The sequence below is a fragment of the Sturnus vulgaris genome, chromosome 2 (assembly GCF_052056855.1).
Source record: "Sturnus vulgaris isolate bStuVul1 chromosome 2, bStuVul1.hap1, whole genome shotgun sequence".
Taxonomy (NCBI): domain Eukaryota; kingdom Metazoa; phylum Chordata; class Aves; order Passeriformes; family Sturnidae; genus Sturnus; species Sturnus vulgaris.
The window spans coordinates 87,832,664-87,859,082 of record NC_142244.1 but is presented as its reverse complement, the minus strand read 5'-3'; the positions used below and the strand labels follow the sequence as shown (position 1 = coordinate 87,859,082).

Here is a 26,419-nt window from a genome sequence, read left to right as displayed (position 1 = left end):
ACAACCAAAATACTTAAGTGACCTCAACAGTGATGAGTATTTCATAGTGCATCCATCATGGAACTATTATTAAGTATGCTCACAATTTCCCCTACATTCCTGGATTCCTCTTCAGTGCTAAGCTTTTGAATTGCAGTACCCTTGAGTAATACTTTGTACTACCTCCAGCTGATTCTGTCCCACACAAGTGCAATTTATTGCCCTGTATTATTCATGTTTTTGTCATCTCTTGTCTAGGCTAAAACAATGCAATACTTCTGGGCAAAGTATCATCCATGCCATAAGAAACTTAGAGCTTATAAAGAATATTGGAGGAAAATGTTTTCTCCAGAATATTGATGAAAACTTGTTTCCTGTCCCTAGAAATGTGTAAAGTCTCACTCAGGGTTTCAGTTTTTATGTTAAAGCATGTAATAATTTCTTCAACCCTGCAAGGTCTGCATAAACCTCTGTGATGAAAATCATAATTAACACATCCACATCTGACACAGAACAGAACTCTCCCTCATAATCTTAAAGCTCACCTTTCACATGGGGAATTTATACAGCTTTGTGATGTGAACTTCCAAGGGAAAAAAGATACTCCCATCACTCAAGAAAAAGACATGCTGCCTCAAAAATACCAAACCAAACACAGCATAGCATATACTTTTAAAGTAGCTCCTAACCTCCCTAAAATTGTGCATTGCATGTATAGGGAGAGGAAGAAGGGGAAAGACCAATCCACATGTCATGGAACTCATGTGCATTGCTTAATGCATTCTCTGAGTGCAAGGAACTGAGATATGACAATGTCAAATGCAGTATAATAACAATCCCTGTAGGACAGAAAAGAATGGTATAATTTCTCATAACTGAATAAATTTCAGGGAGAAGAACTTATAAAGCAGCATAGAGAAAATTTATGACGGCTATTCACAATCTGTTGGTTGAGTAATTAACAGATATAAAGTAGTCCTAGATTACGCAGAAAAAAAATCCTTTAAAAGAAAATAAAAGTTCAAAAGTTAGGAAATTTCAGACCTCAATTTGTCAGTGTAGACATAACTCTTCTGCTTTGTGTGTGTGCATGGCTTAGCCCAGAATATAGGGCCTCCAACTGACTTCAGTGGAAAAGCTGCCAGCAAATCTTGCCATGGGAAAAAAAAGTCCTCCACGTCTTAGCCTTGTTCTTGGATATGGCTGAATGGTACTGTTATAACTGAAATTTCTCTCCTAAAATTCATGCCTGAGGCAAACATCTAGCATGATAAATTTGAACCAAATAGAAGTTTTATACAGCTATCCAAAACTGAAAACCAGATCTTATCATGAGCAGGGTCAAGCAACTGGAATGCCAGGCACTGCTAACCCACCACAGCAGAATAACAAACTTAAATCAAAGAGCTCAGAGCAAGGTTATTTCCATCCTTAGACATTTACTTTTACAGTGGAAAATCACCTGTCATCTGCAGCTTTTGCATCATGACCCATGTACAAGAATTTAAAATTAATTTCTTCATATAAAGGGCTACTCAAAGTTTGATTCCAAGTAATAAACCACTATGCATGAAAAAAATACTTCAATATGTGAAGATATAGTGTCATCATTGAAACAGATCAAAAAAGACAAATGCCTTTTACTTGATTTTCTAGCTTATATGCAGACTCAGATCACCCCCTAAGTGAAAGATTTTAGAATTTTCTATTTTAATGAAATCTTTGACAAAACCTGATATACAGAGCAGGATGGCATCAGTTATAACATATGCAGGAAATTCAGATACTCTGGTATAAGACACAGAAAAATGGCTGACAAATCATTTGCAAGTAAGCATACAGCAATGAAATGTTGTTGATGTACACCCTAAAACCAGAAAGAGCTGTGTTAGACATTTTATCATTTGAACAAGAAGGCTTCAGCAGCAGAAAAGATAACAGATGGTTATAATATCGAACTGCAGAATAGAGCTAACAAAATACTTGAATAAAGAATAGTATTTATCTTGTTATTTATACTAAATATAGAGATCAAACTAAATATAAACTATCACAATTTATATAAAGAATTATAGAGAAAAACCTATTTTCCCTAGAGGGAAAAAACCAAAAGAATAAAATGCTGTGTAAAAATTCTGTGTCAAAAAAAAATTATATTTGTCAGAAATTTTATACTGACTAGGGTTACAACGAAGCTCAAACAAAGCCATAGGTGAAAAAAATTACGGAAGAAAACAACCAGTTTATGTATCTGAAACTCTTGTTTGTAGTGACATTCACTCTGTTTTCATTAACTTTTACATTGTAATAAAAGTGTGCACAAACTTAGATTTCTGTTAAATTCATTACATCTGAAGAAAAGAGATCTGAACATTCAAGACTCAAACTCAGGGGCCTGAGTTCAGCTGACATATCATCTAATGATACCAAGCTCATAAAAATACCTTTTCTACACTGTTTTGATTGGCAATAACATCATTCTTGCGAGGAACAGAATACACTCTGAAGTTAGTATAAATAAGCAAACAACCAGTGGCAAAGAAGAAACAAAAATAATGAATAATTAGAGTGGCACAAGCAGATTTAGGAGTCCAGTAACATACTTTAAGTTCTAATTCTTTTCTCTTTCTGACCTATTGTACAGAGGTAGGAAGTCACAGGTTCTCCCTAAGTCCTTTCTGTAACACTTATAACACTACTCAAAGATCTAGTTTCTTGAAAAAGAGTGCCTTAAATCTAAGGTCTCAGTACTACTTTCAAGTAGGAGAAAAAAAAAAGAACAATCCACTACTTCAAAATATCTTCTTCCAATTTAAGATCTTGTCATCCTTCTAAAGCATGTTTTAGAGTTCCCAGTCTATTTTGATTCTTTATCTTAGTCTGTATCTTATTTGTAAGCTGAAATTCTCTAGTGTTCTAATCAAAGATCTTTGTGTTGTGTAGAATAAGAAACTTATTTTTTGCAAAAAGGAATATTGTAGCTATCAGTATTTTCCTGCACATAGAATAGGATTTGAAGAGCTAAGGTCTGGTCTTTCAAAAATGATAATGATAGTATGTTAGAGAAAAACAACATGAACTACAAACATCATAAAATAGGAAATAATAACTTTAAAAGGATGAAGAAATAACACAGGGAGGACAACTCCCACACTGCCTTGTGACCAGTAATTACTGTTTTAAGAGGCAGGTACTTGTGCATATTCTCTCAACTGCATTGTTCATAGAGCAAACACACCTGGCACAGACACTTTTCACACACCAGCGCCGAAAAGAATCTGACAAAGGTAACAAAATACGCAATTCTATCAGATTATATTTCTTGTTAATATGAAAACTGGCATCTTTGTCTGCATTTATTTCTCAGTACAAAAGGATAATCTCATTGCAGGTGGTCAATCAGACACTAATCTGGCTGTATGCATAAAAGTGTTATTTTACACTGCATACTTCAAACACACCAAACTGTGATACCAGCAGCACCATTCAATTTTCTTTAGCCATGTGCTCAAGTGCTTTATTACATCAGGAGCTAAAGCCAAAAGCTTTAAACGTCTTGACAACACACTGTAGATATTACAGAACACTCTGGTAAGATTGTCATTGCTAGCTGAACACAGACATTGAATTACACTGATCTGGAAACAGCTGTTATATTTCTTTTGTTTTCCTTTTTGATTTAAGATTACAGCAACTTTTATGACTACTTCAATTTGCCTGAAGTACAAGTGTTAGAAAGAAAAGTGGCCATGAGCTCACCGTTATCATCATGGGAATACTCTATTCCAGAAACAGTACATCTTCGGAAAACCATCTTGTTTTCAGTAAGCGTCCCAGTCTTGTCTGAAAAGATAAACTGCACCTGACCCAAGTCTTCTGTGATATTTAAAGCTCGGCACTGCAGTTGAGAGTCTGTTTCTTCATCATATAAATCTTTATCTTGATGAATGAAGTATACTTGGCAGATTTTAACTATTTCAATAGATACATACAAAGAAATTGGAATCAGAACCTAGAATACACAAAAGGAAAGAGAATTAGGAAAAAACAGAAGCAAGGACACAATGAATTATTAAAGCTACTTAGCGTGGTACTAGACTGGAACATAAAGAAGGACTTTAACCATCTCAAGTTATTATTGCATTTAAAGAGTTTATTTACTGTGTTAGATGAGGAAAAGCTATGGTGAATTGCAGAGCTGGAACGCATTTGTATGTCTAGAAAACTGATTATCAAAACATGGACAGAAGCAAATATTTCTTAGGCTAATAAGCTGAGCTTTAAACTAACTGGGGAAGGAAAAAAAAAATCCCAGCCCAAACCAGACCATACAATCAGAATACTGTAATGTGAAAGGATTGAATACATTTGTTCTGCATAAATAACGGACTGCTTACAAATTCACTTTGCAGGAATACAAGAAATAAAATGAGAAATGTTAATCTCTCCACAGGAACAATATCTTTGGCCTTGGCTTTTGTACTGCAAATTATTTGAATGATGATGACATTTTATAAGTGCTAAGAAGAAGACATGAAAAGACTTTCAACTGTTTCTTGAGGATTGTCAAAACTACATAAAATACTTAATTTGTACCTGAATTTTTCCCCGCAGATTTTTTTTCAGGATAGAAATTCCTGACTGCAAACATTGTTTAGTTTTCTGAATTAGATACAAGGGAGAAATTATAGCATGTCTGTAAGTGGCAAATGTGGTCATTTAAACAAAAACTACAGTGAAATGTAGGTGTTTAAAGAATTCTGTGGTGAATTTTCTTAACCAATATCATAACCCAATCCCTCAGGGTAAAAATTATTTTTACAGTCTTTTTCATTCCCTTTTATAAACAAGTTGCTGCCTCCAATAAAGCAACCTCCTCCAGTGTCCCACTAGGCAAACTTCCATATATCTCAGTGACATGAGGTTCTTTTACTTTTCTGAACTTAACCACCTTCACTATTCAAGATATTTCTCCTCAGGACCAAGAAACTTTAAACATAGTTTGTTACGTGGCTGACATATGATTTTGCTAAGAGGAATATATCTGAAAAGCTGTTAGAAAATATAATATTTATTTTCATACCACAACACTGTACCTAAAGTGGCATCCTCAGTCCTTGAGGCATTGTTCCACAGCAGGTAGACAGGAAGAGTACAAATTATTTTCTGGTTGATGGGGTTGTTCCTCCCCAGGTGCAGGACCCTGCACTTGCCTTTGTTGAATTACAGGCAATCCTCCTCTGAGCACCTCTCCAGCCTGCCGAGGTTCTTCTGAAGGGCTGCACAGCCCTCTGGGGTATTGGCCACTCGTCCCAGCTTGGTGTCAGTGAACTTGCTGAGGAGCCATCTGCCCCTTCATACAAGTTATTGGTGAATAAGTTAAACAACACTGGGCCCAGTATTGAACCTTGGGGGACATCACTAGTGACAGGCCTCCAAAGAGACCCTGTGCTAGTGATTACAACCCTCTATTTAGTGCTTGATTAACTTCTTAGATGCCTCAGTGGTATGGTAAAACAGGTACTACTACACATATTGCATATATATATATATATATACATATATATATATATATATATATATAACTTTATTGCAGCCAACTAGGAACAGAAGTGACAGCATGTACAACTTGATTACTTGATTACCTGGAACACTATGATCACGGTCAGAAATAAATACACTGAAGCCAAAATAGGTGACAAATATGTGCCATCAGGCCCTGGAACATCAAAAATGGGTTTCTTCTTCTCACCATACTGCCATACCCACAGACCATGACCTGTAGAAGAATTGGAAGAAAGAAAAAAGCGAATTAACTCCAAGGAAAAATGCTCATGGTATGACTTTGTTCTTAAGAGTTATGTGGGGAAATTGGTATTTGTTTTCAAATATTCTGCATGACTTCTGAAAAATGCCCCAAACCTATGTTTTTTTCTGCCTTGGGATTTGGGATTTGAGAAAGGACTTCGGCTGTCCTTAAGCCATGCAAGATTCATTTCACATAACTTTATCTAAATAAAGTGAGCTAGCTAGTCTAAATTAGTAGTTTAGACTGTTTCTGTGATCACCAAAGAAAACTACACTTCTTCAGAAAATTATTAATTTCAAAGATATGTTGTGTATTAATATGAAAGAATTCCACTAACTGTACTAGATATATCATGTCAGCTATCAGTAAACTAGCTTTAGAAGAGACTTTAATTTTACAGTGTGAATTATATTCACCACATGCACAGAACTAATGAAATAACAGTAACAACGGAGTCAACAGCATTGAAGCTGAGGAATGAAGAACAAAATAAATTCTAGGTCTTGCTTGAAAGGTTTTGGCTTTTTTTTTGTTTGTGCCGGTAACTAAATAAAGATAAGGTTGTTATTTTTTTGAGAAAATTACATTCTTGCCAAAAAGACAGAACGTTGCCTTTTTAAGTACAGCACTAAGATTTAAAATCCCAGAATCCCTAAAAAGGTTTGCCTGATGTTTTTAAGGCATAAAAGAGGAAGAATTCTTCTGCAACAAAAAGCTACCACTATATTCAAACTACCACTGTATGTTGAAAATCAGAGAAAAGATCTACTTTAGAAGTAATCTTCTGTAAACCACCTTTGACAAGCTCCTTTACATCTTGATACATAAATCCAGCACTGAATGCTTGAAAAATAAAAGCACCTAAGTAAGCACATTATTTTTGTCCCTATACTACCAACATGAGATCACATGCATGAGGTCTTTATTGACATATATATTTTTATTCTTGACAGCAAAAATAGAATAGTCCACACTGAGAATGACCTACATTAAGGTTTGTTTTATAAATACCCTTAGATTTTCAAAAGAATTAAGTGTCATATCTCCAGTCATACTTTATTGAAAGAAGGTGTGAAAACGCCTTGGCTTCTACAGAGCACCCAGGCAACTCAAAGGGCTCGAGCAATTTTCTTTCCAGCTCTTTGTGGCTCTCAGCACCTCGAGCAGTTTGCTCAGGCCCTCTGCTGGTGGCTTGCAGCCCTGTAGCAGACGGGACAGAAGGGAAGGAGCACCTGTCACCCGCTGAGTGCCACCGCCTCCTGTTCAGGTCCACAGCTCCGGAGAGCCCCAGCTACACTGAAGCCACTCACAGGGCACCCCGCGGGGCAGTGGCAGAGGGGACAGCTGCAGGCAGTAGCTCCCTGCTACGAAGCCTCACCAAGACACTTCAGCCCTGGGGACTGGGCTCCCCAGCACTGAAACACTACAAAAGCATGTCATGAACTCAGTGGAAACAAATAAGCTGGCTGATTCACAGCTGGAAATACTCATCTTTAAGCATTTAACAATACCTGGAAAAAGGCACACAGGGATGTATTAAAGTGGCATAAGATTGTTATTAAACTACACCATGGTTGTTAAGAAACATTCTGCTGTTTATGCCATATGACTCACATGCAAACATTACAGAATACACAAATATTAAGGATATGGAATTCACATGCCATATAAAAAATCATTTTTGGTGCCACATGTAAAACTCAATTCTTCCTCACAAATGAACACAAAAAAGGCCTGAAGAGACATAACCTGAACTGCAGCATTTCCTTGAGCACTCCCAGAAGTCTAGATGTATTCTACTTGGATTTATGCAGACTTTTGCTTATTTCTTCTATGTTACAGCTGCAGCCTTAGGCACAGTGAGTCCATGTTGTGCACTGTGCCCTCAATTTAATACGTATTACTGGGGAATACCACTGTGCTAATTATGTTTATTCTCTGCTCATAAATTACTCTACTGACTGATTAACGACATGTTACACTCTACCACCTGTAATTTTGAGGGGACTACATATAAACTAGGGACTTTTTTGGGCTTGACATTTTTGGATGCTATCCAGGGTAATATAATCTAAGCCGTCAATCTCTGGTACTAATAGCATATATTTGATTGAGATTAAGAAAGTATTTATATCAGCTTGTGTATCAAGACATTTTGATTTTTGACAAAAATAAGTATGGAGACAGCTTTATGGATTTTGTGTTGGCCAACACATACGTTTTTGATAAAGCTAAGTGCATGAATCCCAAGACAGTGTAATACTTAAGTTTCTATTAGTAAAGAGCACTTACCAATGGCAGAAAACAGACACATGATTAGAAGTATGAGGACACACCAAAGGACATCAGCATTCATCTGTCTTTCTAGCTTACTGCGCTTGTAACGTGGTCCATTATTATTTAACAAAGCTTTGGTTTCATGCCCTGCAGAAAGAATTGCACCAAATGTGTCATATGGAACTTTGCCATTATTTTAAGAAAACTGTAAGAAGGTGGTATGCCCTGTAAGACAGAAAAACATCTCTTACCTGCATAGATTACTATTCCTGCAACTTCTTCTGTGTTTCTAATGGTACATCCACGTAACAAAAGATTCTCTTTGAACAGTCCATCCTTTTTTCCACTTTTATGAATCCTACAGAAAATTTAAATACAGAACAAAACACAGCATGTCAAAACATTAAGCTTGTTAAATCTTACTTGTAATATAAAAAGCCCGGGAAATATCTTCAAAATTTAAGACGCTTTTTTCAATTTGATGGTAAAATATTTCTTTAGATCTTCCTCCTGGAAAGATTCTCTGCTGGATATTGAAAACTGAGATTACTTACCCAAGGATCCCTGACACGCAGCAGCCCAGCTGGAGCAGTACCAGTTGCTGTTGGATACACAAATGTCCTGGACAAATGCTCACTAGAGATACGTGGGCCAAATCAACAGCATGTGTGCAGCCTAGCTAATACTTGGAAAATGCACTGGACTTCCTGTGCATGTGTAAACTGACTGAGCAATCACAGTTAATCCAGTCCACCTAAAAGCAGCTGTGTAGTGGATATAATTAACCCACTACTCACATGTGCTTACTACAGAAATCCTAGAAAGAGATACGGTGAAATTGGGAAATGACTGCTCTTTAGAAGCGGTGATACTAAGGCAGATGTGCCAGGGCTAAGACACATCAGTTCAGTGAAAAGGAAAAATATGCCATGTATTCATTAGCGAGAATAAGAGAAATTCTTTTCAGAACTGTCTCACCAACTATTTAAGAATGGCCCACACACTGAGGATTCTTGTTGACTAACACCAAAACACAGGAGAAAAATGGAATGAAGTCACATTTCTACTACAGCTTATTACCTGCTGTGCATGGACTGACTGAGATTTCGGCTGACAGAGAAATACAGAAAATAGCCTTATGAGAATTAACAGGGAAATGCTAAACAATAATAGCAATTTCAAATTGTATTAGAATTTTTATTGTGTAAAAAAGACAAACCAAATAGTAATTTAAAACCACTTTCAAATGAATAAAATTTCATTTTATCAACTGAAGTATCTCAATGCCTCAGAGAAGACTAAAGCAAGTCTGGATTGTTTAAATGTTGCCCTCACTTTCGGACCATCAAAACCATCACACTTTCAATATACTACAGTAGAATTAGCATTGTGCTGCAGCAACACCAAATTTTATGTCTACCTGGATTTGAGCATTTAAAATCTTCTGTCCCCTGAAGTCTGCAAACTGGCTTAAAATTGTCCTTTTTATCTAAAGGTGGGGTTTTATTTGCTTCCTATTTTCTAAGCCTTCACATCTGGGTTATATATTCATGCTTTTCCATGTTCGATTCTTCTCTTTTTCTAAGTAAGGACCAAAATTTTAATTTAAGTACACACTTCTAGAATCTCAGGCCTAGGAACTATACCAAATACCCTGAGATTTGTAAGAAGAGAAGGTTCACATTGGTGAGTTCTTTGTACTCGTCCCAGTCTCGTAGGACTACTTGTAGATTATTCTGTAATGCTGGTTATGCTATGTAACTTCAATAGACAATGCTTGTAATGAGCAGAATACACCTGTGTATATATACACACACATATATACAGCCTTCTTTAGATCAGCACAATATACTATACCCACCCTCTGCTCAAAATATATACATATATATTGAAAGTATTGGTGTTTTGACAAGTATGCTTAGCTTTTCTCTAAGGGAATAGAGAAAAAGCATTGGGTTTGACTGCTGAGGTAGCAGCAGCAGTGATAACATCTGACTAGGGACTAGAAATGGAGAAAGAAAGTAGATAACATCAAATTTGTAATTCTGACATAGAAGTCAAAGGTATTTTTTTAGTCAGGAGAGAACTTCCCTTGCTCAGCCCATCCTCCCTGCCAGTCTCAGACAGAAGAACAGAGCTTTTACTTCTGTTCTTTTCTGCAAACCTCCTTCAGTCACTGTCTCACCTTCTGCCAGAACAGCATCAGTTGGGGGGCTGCCCAACATCCCTCTGGCAGAATGTCAGTAGGTGTCAATTTGTCTGTGCTTAAACCATGGGAAATAATTTCTTAATTATTCCATACTGTCAAAATTACACTGCTACGAAGATTCTGTCATTCCTCTGATTTTTAAGGCTAAATTCTACATAAGGCTTTCTTATAAATCATGAGAATGTTTGAATTTCCAATAAAATCTGCACATGATTCCTGTTAATAAATGGAACTTTTTAGAGATAATCCTACTTGAGTGGTACTTGCTCTGGCTTATAATTTTATAACCCTTGTTAATTTTTTACACTTCACAGTAACAGTAGACTGTGCCAGATATATTACACATGGCAAACTTCATATACAATTACTTGCATATTTGTTCTATACAATTATATATTTGTTCTTGCTATCTTAGCTTCCAAAACAACCCCAAAACAATTGTGCAACATCTGAAGTTAACACATAGGTGTTAAAACTCCAATCTACTGCCCTTACCCACAGGCTGAGCCTTCTTACCACATCTCATCATTATATGCATTTGTGGTACTCCTTTTTACTTTTCCATATCCAAATGAAGTCAGAGAACTCAACTGTTGCTCACCAGACCTTTAGAAAACATGGATGAAATCAAAATCTGGAAGAAAGGAGCCAGCAGAGGCTGGAGGAAACTCATCTGCCTCTTGTCTACAGTCACTCCCAGTGACTCAGTAACACAACATACACATAAAACAGATGGGAACTGATGATAAAAGGAAGAAAAAACTACAGAAATAAAGGTCTGGATTAAAAAATAATGAAAACTACAGTTGGATAAAACAGCTCACTTTGATAACAAACCTGCCAATTGTAAACTTTGAGTCTGGGTAGAGAGACAGCCTAGTTCCCATTTCTAGCCCTGCAGAGTTATAAACCTTAAGCTTGTTACAAAGGCTAAACAGTCTGTTTTTCCCCTTTCTGGATTCTGGCCAGTGGAAGTTACAGGCAAAGAAGGAAAATTTTATTTGTCATTTTTTAAAACAGTGTCTGGCTGGAGCCACTCAAATGCCTGGAATGCAAAGGCTAAGCCGTGAGGAAACACACTGGCAAGTGCAGGTGCAATGCTCTTTTTCTCTGCAATTTCTCACATGGATGACACTGCAAAAATGTGGTTATCTTTGCATCTAAAATATAAATGCACCACAAATTAGGAGAAGTGGGCAGATCATTTGCAGTTAACTACTATTATACTACAGCACTCTGAAAGTGTTTATACAGAAGTAAGCCTCTGGTTTAACACAGCAATGCAAAAATGACCCTGATGGTAGCCAACTTCAGCTTTCTGTTATGTTTAAACTTGTTATGTGTTTGCCAGCACTAAATAACAAGGTAACCAATGTTAGCTGTATTCAAAAGAGACTATTTTCTTTCACTTTTTGGATTATCAAGTGTCCTACAAAGGAAATGGTAGAGCTGGCATTACTTTCCAAGGTTTGACACTCCCAAAGAAAATATTCAACAATCTTAAACATGGTCTCAGTGAATATTATCAGTCAGAAACTTCCTGACTCTCAATTGATGAAAATTAGTCTAGGTTGTTTTGGTTTTGTATTCTGGGAGTGGAGTTGTTGCTATAGCACATTAAAGAGACATCACTATAGATTGGTAATGTTTTTTTCTAAAAAAAAATTGCAGCATGATTGTATATTAATTTAGGTTTGTTACCTTACAACAACCTTTGAAATAGAAATACACACATGTGTTCATCTCTTTCTTCTTCTTCTTACAATTCCAAGCTATACTTATTCTGGTATGATCAGATAAAATTTTATGTTCTTGTCTAAGAATAAAGTTATTATTTTCAAAAACCTGGGAAGTCAGAATCCCAATTACTACTTCTCTTTTTCCCTTGCTCATATAGACACAAAAAGGTAGAAATGAGATTTTAAAGCAAATATTGCTATTTTTGGAACCTGGAATTGGATTTTTGAGTGTTTGCCATGCATGCTCTACATAACCTGGCTAGACACATACATGCAGGGGGCATGTTAGGTTTTGTTCTGATCTTCTTACACAGAATATGTTTATAGGGGAAATAAAAGTGAGGGAATGTGCTTGGGTTATTTGGGGGTGCAGAAACTACAAAAGAGAATTAAAGCAAGCACCTGAATAGAACTGGTAATCTGTCTGTGCATCTGCAGACCCCAAGTATGTTCAATGCAGATTGTGACAACATAGCTGAAGAATTCAGATGCAGAATGTGCATGCTACACTTTTTCAGATATAGGATAGGGCTAGGCCCATCTCAATGAATTTGGCAGTATCTTTTTTCCTGGCCTGCCTGTGTTACATTGGCTACCTATAGTGATTTTGTTTCAGGAAAATTGTGAGGAACAGAATTTTTTACATGTTTGCAGCATACATACACAAATATTTCTATTTCCTGAAAGATTTGTCAGCAGAGACAAAAAAAAAAGCCAAAGACTACATTTCATATAGGAAAAAAGAATCTGAATCAAACCTGGAAACCTACTAAGTGGTCAAAATGTCTAAGAAACTTTGGTAGTAATGTTTCATTGCTTTCATATATGGATTGGTTGAAAGCCTATTATTTCATGTGATTCTTATTTAAATATTTTGGTATAATTTCTTTTCAGTTGAGCTATTATTGGCTGGTAGCTATCTGATCCATTATTTCAAGCAGCAATTACTGGTAAAATTTTGAACAAGAATTAAGATCTGAGTTTGACCTGACAATGACATGTTTCAATGCAGATGTGTTAATTGCTATTCATCTTGTTAATGTGTGATTTAAAATAGACTCCTGATTCCATTATACTAATGAAGGAACTCTAAAAAGTGTGGGGAAAAAAATCTTCTTCTGTGATAAAATAGGGGACTGAGAATTTATTTGTTGAGGGGTTGGTCCCCACTCTCTAATTCTAATGGCCCATGTGCTTTAGCTGTAAATCTCTTGAAATATAGCAGATGAGAGCTGGAAATCACCTGATGCTTTCTGCCAGATTAAAAATTTGTGTCAAAATTTATTCACATCATTTGTGACACTATAAAATATAAAGAAGATTAAATATAATCAATACTAAACAATAGCCATCAAAAAGATATTACCATGTCTTCTGCTATGTAATTCAAATGGCTCTGTAACTTACATGCCACAGGCCTTTTCCACATGGAGTAAATAAGTAAATATATAACGGAAGAAAAATTTATGCATATTTTCTATCTTTCTGCTCAATATTTTGAGGACTAAGATTCATACATAAAGTGTGCTAGAAAAGCTGCCAAGCTTTCAATTTCTATATCTGGAAATGGCATGTCTGCAATAGAGCAGGCTCTCTATTACACACCCTCGTGCAGTAATGCCTAATACTAAACTTTTTTCTTCACATGAACTGTAGGGCTTTGTGCTGCTAAATAAAGGAACACATTTTCCCACACTACAACTTGATGTAGTTTCAAAGAAACTGTCTTGATTTACACCAGTTGACAGTACATCCTACACAATCTGTGACATCTGAGAGTAGTAACTCTGGTGGTAAATGGCATCACTATAAAAAACTCCCCAAGCTTCAGCAATTTACCTTGTGACATTTACACAATTTAATACTGCTTATCACTCCTAATCAACATAGGTGGTAAATCATTGTCTTTGAAACAGAATTGTGTCAATTTAACTCTCATCATTAAAATTTGGGCAAAAATTATGTATCCTAGGCTCTCACTCTCCACGTGGTTAACAGACTGTAGAAAAATAAGTCATGCAAGAGTGCATCTCCTAAGCCACTACAATCAACATACCTTTACACTACAGATCAGGCTACAGAAGAAGCAAAGTGCTTTGCACACCCTAAAAAGTTTTTTTCTGAGAAGGACTGATTGGCCAGAGATAAGAACCTTGTTAATGTAGCTCTGTTTGTTTAGAATTAAGTCAAGTGGGCATAGGTGATGTGGTAATGCACAAGCATACCATCGTGTGAGCCAATCATTTTATTTTATCTGAATAAGAAGATAGGAACCATGCCATAGCTGGAGAAATATCAGTTTTGCCTTCTGATTTTCCTCAATGAAACATATATTAAAAGAAACATCCAATAGACTCATCTTCATGAAAGTGTACAAGATTTTGTTTGTTTGTTGCCTCTCTTGGACTTATTTTCTATTTCTTCCCATTTCCAGATGGGGTTTTTTGATCCATGGAGGAAAAGGAGAAGAGTGCCTGTAACTACAGTGCTTCATACATTCATTTCTGCAGTGTAAGCTGATTGAAGGTAGCAAATAAATCCATCCTAAGGAATGGAAACATGAGGTTCCCATCTCACCCTGAAGTGAGGATCCTCTAAAAGAACTTTAAATAAACAGCCCTATTTAGATGCGATGATGATGCAACTTAGAGAAGACAGCCCAAAGCAAACAAGCATTTATTTTATTCCATTTTAGAGAAAACGAGTGTATACTGAAGGATACTATATGAAATACTCACATGTAACCTCGAAACCTACTTAAGTCATTGTTTGGCTTCTCACATTCAATCACACTGGTGAACTTCAAGGGGTCAAATTCTGAGTCCTGGAATAATAAGAGTGTTCATTATTTAGAGCAAAGACTTGAAAATTATATCCAAAATAACTTTCCTTTCTAGTTTTTGTAATGTAATAAAGTCCAGTTTTATTCCAAAGGCAACGAAAGCAAAGATGCAGACCACTGGCACTGAAAATCAAAGGCGCCTGGGAAAAAAAGATCCAAAGATGCCTCCCAAAATCTCCCTTACAAGGATGACTTCTGTTCTGCAACTGGAAGATGCCAAATGAATTTGACCTGTAGTGGAAACATGAAATTTACCTAGAAAAGTCTCAAAATCTTAAATATTATCATTATCCTTCATGTTCAGTGAAGCCTGTGAAAATTTAGGACAATATAAGTCAATACACTGCAAATTATCAAAAAGCTAACATGAGCTTTTGAAATATTAGCAAGACTTCTAATTGCTTTATGCCAACAGAGATAAATTAATCTACTACAGTAAATTACACACACAGAGCAGAATAACTTTTTCTTAATTATCACTTAAAAACCTTCTTGATTGTCTAGCTCATTACTCTGAAACTGGTATTGTTGCTGACTATTTAAGTTTACCTGTAGTTAGCACCTTGTTGTGTATGAGAAAAAACATTATATCACAGCAAAATTGCTGTATTTTGTTAAATAAAAATCAAGGATCTCCTTTCTTTACTAGATCAAATTACACACTGGAAGCAGACATATTTGATCCTGGTGCTGCAGAGAAGGCTGTTTATCTCCATCAACAAGGACTACTTTTATAAAGCTGCTTTGAATACCATTTGAATAAAGGAACTAATTGTGAATTATATTATTAAGCTTGCAATAGTAACAGCATATTTTATGTTTTATAGTAGTTTTGCTGAGCTGCTGGAGACCCTAACCACTACTTTTAGAGTAAACTTGTGAGAATGGTTGACTGAGAACCAGTAATCACAGGATAGACATGCTCTTATTGCCAGTTTCTCTGAAACACACAGGTGTCTCTGGGATTTTCTGATGTTGACTCTACTCAGGTGAAAGAAACCAGATTCTGAGAAAGAGATAAAAGAAACTAGAGGATACGTCAGCATGAAAACCAACACCCTCCATTTTTCTACTGGTTACATCTGGAAGAAAGACAGACTTACACTATATAGGTGACAATTCAAACCACCCACGCCTGAGACTTTTGAAAACCTTTTCTGTATTTTCAAGAAACACGAGATGATAAAGAGAGCTGTGAAAATGGGCTGTCACTTAGAGACAGCTACAGCTCACTGGAGGAAAGAAAAATTTTGACGTGCAAAATTCAGCTTGTAAACAAGGGGGAAAAAAAAGGAATAAAAACAAAGGACAGCTCTGAATAGACTGCTTTGCTGAGAATCAGACTCCCCAAATTACATCAATGTTGGCAGTCAAGAACTTGAGCCTTAGCAAGAAATAACACCTGCTCTGCTGTCCCAAAGGATGATCTTTACCTTCCTTGCCCCAGTATGTTCCTTGGCAGAAGAAAGAAAATAAAAGGTATAGGAAAAATAATCTACAGACATTTACCACTGTTTTATAGATTGGATGGAATGAGAAACATTTCTTTTCTCCTTATAATAAAAAAAAAATATAATACATGTAATTTAGCACAAATTTTCATCCAGTGGTCTTAAAGAAGAAAAGAAATCCTAACATCCTTAATGAATGTGAGAGAATCTTAGAGACACCTAATAATAAAACCCACAGTAATAAAATGCAGTTCTTGTATGGCTGCTGAACTCAGCAGAGAGTGTGACTGGACGCAGTATCTTCTAGAACAGTTGGACAGCTGAATTCCCTTTCTGCTAAGAAAACCTGCCACCAAGGTTTAGGTTTCACAAATAAAGATTTAAAAAAGGTATTTAAATCTAGAGGCTTCTAAAGTCTTCACAAAAAAAGAAAAATCTTGTCAAGTTCAGAGAGGACTAAATGTACCCAATCTCCCTATCAGTACCATGCAATATTGTCTTTCTCCCTCTTTTGTTTGTTGATTTCTTTTCATTTATGACTCAGTTTTGGAACTAGAAGTCCTTTATCATTAAATCTGTCTGTATATTTGTGTTCTGTTACAATTAACTTGAAATATGTGATTATGGTATTTACCCAGATAATATCTGGGAGTGAAAATCCAATAGTAGTTTATGTAAGGAAAAAAAGCTGATGGATTCTGATTTATGGCAAAATCCCTTTGGTTTATTAGTAAATCAAACCGCTCCATCTCTTTCCTGTGAAATGGAAGGGCAGATATACGCTGTATATTACAGCTGATGACACTGTTTTGATGTGAAAATACCTTTTGGTAAACGAAAGAACAAATATGTAAATACAGTGTGTGACTGCTTTCAGTAGTTACAAAGAAGCACAAATTTAATCCAAGATTTCACGATGATCAAAGTTTTGCTCTTTTCACTGCTGATACTCACACTTTGACAGCAATTGAAACACAAACTGTGATGATGTTCTCATGTATTAGCAGCTGAGAAGCTGCAGTTAGACAGAAGTTAAAGCCAATAGTGTTCTTTTTACAGTGCACAGATTTGCTCTTTTTTCTTGGTAAAAGTCCATTAAAAAAATCTCCACCATTACTTTTAATTTTTTCTTACACTGAATTTCTGCATCACAGTAAAGTCACAAGAAATAAGATCAAAATATGGTCAAACATCGAACTGGCCCAGACCTTTGTCCAGTAGTTATCTGATGTGCCTGATTTTGTGTATTTTACTTCCCACTTAGAGAACTGATGGGCATTAAAGCTGTCCCAGTACCAAGAGGGATAAAAAGCTCCAAGCCTAGGCAGACTGCAACTTGAGATGAGGCTTTTCAGTGCCTAATCTCCCTGAAATCTTGACTTCTGTGATGTTCTCATCATCCTTCTGTGCACATCAACAAGGCTGGGTCATATACAAAAAGCAGCTGGGGGCATTTTTTAAATTTTCTGAAGGCATGTCTCATTTTTTTATCTGGTACCTCGGCAGGTGTCCCAAACTTGCACCTTGTGCACCACTGATCCACACAACTGACTCTGGCTGATAAAAACAGGGGAGAGATTCACTGATTGCACATGAGCTCCCCAGAGTATTTTACAAAACTGTTGGGTGGCAAAGGCCAGGGCTAAATTCCGTTCATGTCAGTCACATTATTTCTGTTGAACAATCTACTTTTGCTACAATGCACATTTTACTTGCCACGACTATTTCTAAGGATAAGCCTCCATAAAATAAAGTAAAGCAAAACTTACTGCTCTCACTCAAGGCAGATGACTGGCTACTAGGTAGTGCTTAACCTGGAGCCCAGACCCATGCTCTAATAATTTACTATGCTTCAGAAGATTATTAAATTATGCTTGAGACACATTGGAGGAGTAAAATCCACTTCTTGCTAAACTCTTCTGCCATATTATGTCATATCAAAATGAAAAAATGCAGGAAAATAAAACAAAAATAAAAGAAGGAGTTTGATTCAATAAGAAACTTTCATCAAATCCCTGACTTCACTTTTTGATTTTTCCAAGATAGCTTTAGTTCACTGCTTTTCTTGGAAAAAAACTGCTGACTTCTTAGGAAGTAAAAATACCTTCATAGGTCTTTCTGAAAGTTTGAAACTTGTCAAGAGGACACACGGTGATACTTGGTACTTTATATACTCATAGATTCTATGGAATGTATTTCATTTTTTCAGGACTCCTCTTGCTAGGAAAATGTTTAACATCCTATACATAAACCCTATTTCTTCCACTTTCTTAAAACCTCAGGAAATTAATTCTTCGTCTAAATGCAGCAATGGTAAAGTTTGTTTTCCTTACATAAGCAGACCTAGTCAAACTGCAAAAACCTGCTAAATATTGATTCCTTCAAAGTTGAATTTCAAATTAAATTGCAGATGCAAAGGGTTTTGTGACTAGCCTTTTTAACAATGCACTAGCTATTAAATCTGAAAAAAGGTTCCATTTAAAACAATATCTTAGGTCTGAAATAATTGGGCTGTGTCTTATACCCTAAAAAGATGAAGTGTTGGGGGGAAGAAAATGTTACAATGCCTTTAGAGAGTGGGAAACCAACAGGTAGACAGATGAAGACAGTATAAAGATTTGTCACAAAAAAAGCAGACTGAATTTAGCTGTCTCCAACATGACTTTGTAGCTTCAGCTGTAAGATGATTCTGAATCTCCACAGTGAAATGCCAACCTTTTCAGTTCTGCTGGCAACCTCACGAAACTGTCATAGCTCAAGAAGCAAAGCATGCCAGATGAGTCAGTTTGACAATTACACAATGTTCAAACAACATATTTCCCTTCATTAAATCCCTGTTGTATGGGTGATTTAATAGCCTGCTAGTGATATTAATAATGCATAGTTATTAAAATGTTTTTGCTTTATTCATCTGCCCTACTTCACTGCTGCAGAAACCCGACTTTGATGCTCAGTCCTTCCTTCCAATAGGACAGTAATGGGTACCCAGGATGGCTTTGGGTGACAGTGGCAGTTATCTGCTTATCACACTGGGTTTACTGGCTATGCTGGGGATCTTATCCAGACTTCTCCCTGCAGTGCAGGGCTGATGAGGGCTCTGAGATTTGTTTTGGTGTGTATGTCTGGAGGAAACAAAAAAGAGAGAAATGGAGTCACGAGGACAACTCAAAGAAAATATTTAATTGGCAAAAATCTGCCTCACCCAGAAAAATAGCTCTTCCAGTATAAAAGCTTCTAAGTGCACTAAGAACTCATCCTTTTAATGCATTGGTCCATCCTGTTACTACTTTTCACAGCAGTAACCTGCCTTTACCATATAAAATTAATCTGACCTTTTATTAATGAGCAACTGGAATTACATACTGATGTTATGTATCCAAAGCATATGAACTGTTTATATACTGAAATAGTGAAATGTTTTCATGTCTAAACTGCATTAGTCTCTATGGCACAATTTATCTGTGCCACTAATTCACAAGAAACGGAAGAAACAGTTGAATCTACAATGTTTAGGAACTAAGAAGACCCAGCTGTACATCAGAATTTAACTATTCTGTTTTTCACACTTAAAACTACTACTATAATTGGATTTTTTTCAGTATTGTTTGTTTAAAAGTAACACGTGTTCAGTGTTCAGAAACACTGAACAACTGAGCAAGTCAAATACATTTTAGGGGACTGATCTTCCTCTGGGTGACCAAAGTTTTCCTCTTTGTAGAAAATAATATGAGGGAAGAGTGCAATATCCAAGTTGCAGGAAAGAAAATTTATTGCTTGCAAGGCCTAGGAAGACCTCAATAATTCTATAACAGCCAGCTGAAGAAAATGCTGTTAGTCGATCATGGAACAGAAACAGGTACAAAAAATACAGGTCCACAACACTGAGAATACTCACATAAAAGTTTTAATGTCCCTCAGGATGATGGCAACTCTTAGCAATGCACTGAAAATTATGGTGGTGTGAATAAATTAATTTATGGATTATAGTAGTGCTGGAGAGTGGTAAGGGAACAGTGTATGTCAAGGCTGAAATACAGACCTCGATCTGGACAATTAAGAAAGTGGTATCTGCCTGTTCCAAAAGCCAGTCACTGAAATAAATGAATGGTTGCATAGTCTGTAAGAGCCAACCTCAGTATTAGCTCAGTGCTTCAACTAAACCACAAATGAAGCCTCTCAAGGACTCCCAAAACTCTGTGTACAGCCCACACTGCTCCTGCAGAGGCTTTTTGCTTCATGCTCACAGACAGGTGTAACTCTCTCCACTCTCCAGTTCTTTCTCCTTTCTGGAAAGACTTCTAGTAGTCTTTCTGCTCCATTTCTTAAGTGCTGGAAGAAAACTTCAGTTGATTAGTGGCAAAAACATTGCACAATCATTTTAAAGTAGCAGCACAACAGCTCAGGTCAGCTTCTGAATATACCTTGTCCTGCTCCTGCTCTAGTTCAGACTGTTGGACAGTCTGACTTCTTGTGGGATGAAGTTCTGCCAGAAGAAATGGTGATGGAAGGACTAAGATCCTTCACTCAGAAGAGAGAAATGCCAAGCACTGCTCTTACATCATTCCACAACTAAAACACCAAAAACACCAGAGTCCTGACAGGAAAGAGAGTGGTTAGTAATGCAGGGATTTTCTTGTGAACAGTAAAACCTAACAGTAGCAGCTACAGAGTCAGGATGCAGTTAACACGCCAAAGCCTGATGACCCTACATCAGCCTGAAGACAGGGAATCTGGACAAAAGCAGCTTTACCTTACAAAGCATTGTGTTTAAGAAATGTCTCTAGGATGTGAGGGAAACCCATAACATGCAGCAATTGCCTAAGGAATTCAGAGACTCCAGCCCCTTGCAACTGCAGGGGAGCACAGAGGGAAAGAAGCAGTCCTAATGAAAAGACACTTTTTATTCCAAATACTACAGGGCAGCATTTATATCAGCATTATCACAGTTTTGTCAGCCTTTCCACAAGCATCTCCAGCGTGAAAAGGTGTTACAATCAAGTAAAAACTCCCCAAGCTGGACACTGACATGCTTTCTTCACTTGGATTCATATTTTTTATCAACATTTACCATCACATGCCTGCCCTACTGTAAACATGGTATTCAGAGTGAACCTCCTCTTCTTAATCCCAGCTGTTTCTGTTCGTGCCTCTTAGCTCTGTAGAGAGGGCAGAGGGGCAGCTGTGAAGATTAACAGTCTGAGGCCAGCAGGCTGTGGTTGGCATACACAGAACAGGGAGGAAGTTGGGATGGCTGCAGAACACTTCGGTTAGCAGCTTCCTCTCTGGTCCATTTTCAACTGCTATCTATTCTACTGAACAAGCTCCTTTGCACTCAACGTGTTAAAGCCACCACTAACAAAATGAAGAACACCTTCTCAAGGAATTCATGGGTGTTTTATTTTTCAGACACCAGCTGATTGCATGAAACTTATGAAAGGAAACTCACAATGGCCTTGTCAATTCCAAAACAGGCAAATGAGCTGAGAGGAACCAAAATGTATCATTATGGCAGAGACTGAGGTTTGCTTCCCTTTTTAGCTTTCTAGACAGCCTCATACTTCAGGCAAGCACAATGGCTACAAAGTTCCTGCATAGTCTTGTCTTCAGCTTTGTTCAGATAAGTGTGGAACTCAAACATAAATGTATATGTATATGTATATGTATATGTATATGTATATGTATATGTATATGTATATGTATATGTATATGTATATGTATATGTATATGTATATGTATATGTATATGTATATGTATGTGTACATGACCTGTTGAATTAGATCACAGCAGCACAGCAGAGTCTATTACTCTTGTGCAGGCTTTCCTCACCACCTGTCTTGCTCTCTGTGTAGAAGTCAAATATTTGGACTTCAGCTTTGATTTGGCCTGTTAGATGGCTCAGTAATTGGCTGGATGGCCACATCCAAAGAGTTATAGTCAGTGCTTTGGTGCCCATATGGAAACCAGTAATGAATGGTGATCCCCATGCGTTTGTATGGGAAACCAGCACTATTCATCAGTGACACAGACAGCGGGATTGAATGCACTCTCAGAAGTTTGCAGATGACACCAAGCTGCCTGGTGCATTTGACATGCTGGAGGGAAGGGATGCCATCCAAAGAAACCTTACAGGATTTAGAGGTGAGTCTATACAAACCTCATGAAGTTCAACAAGGCCATGCACATGTGGTTGGGGCAATTACCAGTACTAATACAGACTGGGGGATGAATGGATTGACAGCAGCCCTGGGGAGTAGTGCTGGAGATACCAATGGATGAAAAATTGGACATGAGCTAGAATTGTGTGCTGGCAAACCCAGAAAGCCAGCTGTATCCTGGGTTGCATCAAAAAAGTGTGCCAGCAAGTTGCAGGAGATGATTCTTCCCCACTACTCTACTCTCATAAGACCCCCACCTGGAGTGCTGTGTCCAGCTCTGGTATAAAAAAGACATGTAGCAGGTAAGAGTGGTTTCAGAGGAGAGCCACAAAAAGGATCTGAGGGCTGGAACACTTCTCCCATGAAGGAAGGTTGAGAGAGCTGTGGTTAAGCCTGGAGAAGGCTCCAAGTAAACCTCATTGAGACCTTTCAATATATAAAAGCAGCTTACAAGAAAGACCAAGAGAAACTTTTTACTAAGGCTTGCAGTGACAGGACAAGGGGCAACAGTTTTAAACTGAGAGTAGATTTAATTAGACAAAAATATACATTTTTTACTAAAAGCATGATAAGATACTGGAACAGATTGCCCAGAGAAGCTGTGAATATTCCATCACTGAAGTGTTCTGATTCAAGTTAAACAGGGCTTTGAGAACACTGATCTAATGAAAGATGTCCCTGCCTTTGACAGGAGTGTTGGATTAAATGGTCTTTAAAGGTTTCCTTAGAACCCAAATTACTCCATGATTATATGATTCTTATGCATATATTCATTATTATAAGCACTCAAAAAATGTGAGATGTTGAAGGGCAACCAATGAGAACAAATGTCAGACAAAAGACCAACAGGGAGAACATCAATTGATGAAATAGTTCGTTTCATTTTTCTTTCATGTCATTATCAGTTATATAACCAGAAGATCACAAGCTTCCTATGAAGTACCAAGAGACAGTCCATTGCTTTTTGGTTCTTAGTAGCTGACACGACCCCCCCTCCATGCAAATAATAGCAGGACTATGTCAATTCTACCCCTTCCTACTACACTGCAGCAGCCTGTAAGTCAGACCCCCCTGATCTCAGCCATACAGGCCACATTGCCGTGCAGGTATATGAGGCCATTTGGGGTATAGTTTTCAATCTGGTATAGAGGAAGGGAAAATGCTTAAGACAACTTATATGCATTTTTGAACCACGTTGCATGCAAATCAAATTCTCTTTCTCTTGGAAGCCAAAAGGCTGTGTTCCTTGCTTTGATGTAAACCAGCCTATTTTCTGTACCATTAAGAAAGAGGGTATTAGCACTGCTGTCTATAAATCTCCATGCACTCCTGATGCTTTTAATTCAACACCAAATATAAGTGTAAGCATTATAGTGCTGTGTGGAGAGCAGCATCTTGTCCAGTCATGTACCTGCAGGACAACCACAGCTCTCTTTCTCTCATGAGCACACACGTAATGGAAAATATCTGACCATCAGAGTCATAGCAGAGCTTGAAAGTATGAACTCAAGTATAACCAATGAACAGAAATGTTCGTGATTTCATTGAAATAGCAGTTTTGAGACATACAGCCAGCCACTTCCCATGTAAGTAACATTTCAATGCAAATTTCTAATGACCGCCATGCCTTATCACCACTAAATTGTGTAAAAGACTTGCAGGGTAGCAGCAGGTGGAGAAAAGAGAAGTGAGGTGAGAGTTCACATCCTTGATGCTGAAATAAATACAGGAGTTTCTCATACTGTTCATCTGCCTTTTCTGGCAGAAAAGCAGACCCCTTCTCCACTTGGTACCTTCAAAGGAAAGTGAGACCATACCAATGTAATTGAGGTAATATATGGCTCAATACTGTGAACCCTTCTGCTCTGGAAAAGAAGGTCTTCCCATCCTTTCCTAACGACTGATATTGCCACCTGGGGTTGTGGTTTCAGAGACCAGTGTAATACGATGTGTTTCCAACTTGAAAATCCTGGCCCTAAAATCATGAGTTCTCAGTGTTATATTACAAAAATTCATTTCCAAGAACATATATTCCAGGTATTTCCTGTTCTCAGGCCAATGAATGGCTAAGGAATAAACAGTTCTAGAAATAAACATTTATTCAGTAAAATTGAATTAGGCTGTATCAGAAAAGTCAAGACAAAAAAAAAAAAAAAAAGAAAAAAAGAAAAAATCTCTTCCTAAATTGCTTTAAATGTGAATGTTTGTTTTTTTATAACTGGAAAGCAGTATAGCATTTTATTTTCTCCATTGACCTGAAATTCCTTTTTGTTTTCTAATATTTTTTCAGTGAAACAGCAAAATGAAGAAATCCTGGGTTAATGATACAGAGAATGAAATTTCCTGCCTCTACAGAGCTTTGATGCAGCACAAGCACTGGCATAATACATTTCCTTACATGGATTTTCTACTGTTCCACCAGTGCTGGAAGGATTACCCTAGGGATGAGAGGTCCTTCACAGCCATGACACTCAAACTTAGATTCATCAAGTTAGCCCCTTTAACCTACATTTAAACACAAAACCAAACAACTAATGCCAATGGCAAAAGTCAACTACTCAGCACTGTTCAGACTCTCAGGACTCTACTCTCCCCCTCTCTGCTATTGCTTACATTACTATATACAAAATTTTCTCTTACAGTTATTCAAATTCTTTGTCTCTCTAATAAAGCTCTCTCAAAATGCAAACTTGTGGCCTGGACACCTGTGCAATGGAAACTAGAAAGAGATGATAACCGTGCCCAAAGCTGACCAAGGAGGAAGTTAACCATCATTCTAGAGTTTTTTTACTTCCCCATGCCTGCCAGTGTGGGACTGCTGACTACGTGCCATGGTTAGATGTGGAGTGAAAAATTGTTCTCGAAGCCTTCCTTTAGCACGTTTAGCTCAGACAGAGTTTGCCACAGCACCAACCTGGGTCATTCTCTGCACCAGGCTGTCCTGCACACATCTATTATATGTTTGTTTCGCTGTTAGAGAGACAGCAGTTGCTTCCTCTTTAACTAGACATGTTCACAGTTTCCACACAAGTCATCTCTGAACAAGATACTATAAAAAAAAAAGATACAACAATATAGGTGTAGAGATTTTCGTAACAATTCACCCCATCTAAGAAATCTACTGAATGTTCAAGGCATTACCTCAGACAAAAGTTCTTCTCAGGGTGTGACATGCTTTCATTTTGTACTGACAAACACAAGTCTTTTTACAAGACTTTTTTCTCTAAAATCTTCAGCTAAACTGCAAAACTAAAAAACAATAGATTTTAATTTAATATTCTGGTAGTGCATAGCAAAAACCATTGTTTACTTTTGTTTGTTTGGTTCATTTTTTTAAACTTTCTTTTCCCTTGGGAAAATTAATTTTGGCAACACCCGTGGGATGGAGCACTAATCTGATGTTTTAACATGTGCATATCTGGAATTTTCAAGCCAATTTTCATCACTTTCTGAACCTTCTCAAACTACTGCAAAAAATAAATGCACAAGGGATAACCTCCAAAAGATGCCAGAGAGGCAGTTACTGCTATTGTGGCCTGATTCTATCTTATTAAAGTACTCATAGTCAAAACAACACTGAGTCAAACTACAGTGAGCATGCTGATTAATTCCCATCTACTTAATTATAATAGTGTACTATTCCCACTGATTATCCCTCATGCCTGAGGATACTAGTAAAACAAGAAGCAACAGGGAGAATATAGATATACCTCTCTTGTCTTGCTTTAGAAGACTCATTCAGGCTCTTTGAGATAAGAAACTCATATCAACAGGTAAGTTAACTGGTTTAACTTCAACTGTTCTCTCAACTCAAACTGGGCTAATTTAGACAATGCAGATTGCTGCACAAGAAATCTAAGATTAGTTTAGGCTAAACATTTGAAAATTGCTTTATTTTCTTTATTTTTTAAAAATATTTTTCTTTGAGTGAGTAAAAACTGAATGCAAAAGCAACATT

At 37.1% G+C, this 26,419-nt stretch overlaps 1 protein-coding gene across 1 annotated transcript in view; it reads right to left on the bottom strand.

Moving 5' to 3' along the window:
* ATP10A (ATPase phospholipid transporting 10A (putative)) overlaps positions 1 to 26,419 on the bottom strand; it is a 110,396-nt gene that overhangs the window by 34,944 nt on the left and 49,033 nt on the right. Inside the window, exons 3-7 of the mRNA XM_014892538.2 lie at positions 14,752 to 14,837; positions 8,317 to 8,423; positions 8,081 to 8,212; positions 5,625 to 5,758; positions 3,739 to 3,991 (exon numbers count right to left, since the gene is read on the bottom strand). Coding sequence (XP_014748024.1) covers positions 3,739 to 3,991; positions 5,625 to 5,758; positions 8,081 to 8,212; positions 8,317 to 8,423; positions 14,752 to 14,837 — 712 coding nt within the window. The remainder of the gene's footprint in view (positions 1 to 3,738; positions 3,992 to 5,624; positions 5,759 to 8,080; positions 8,213 to 8,316; positions 8,424 to 14,751; positions 14,838 to 26,419) is intronic.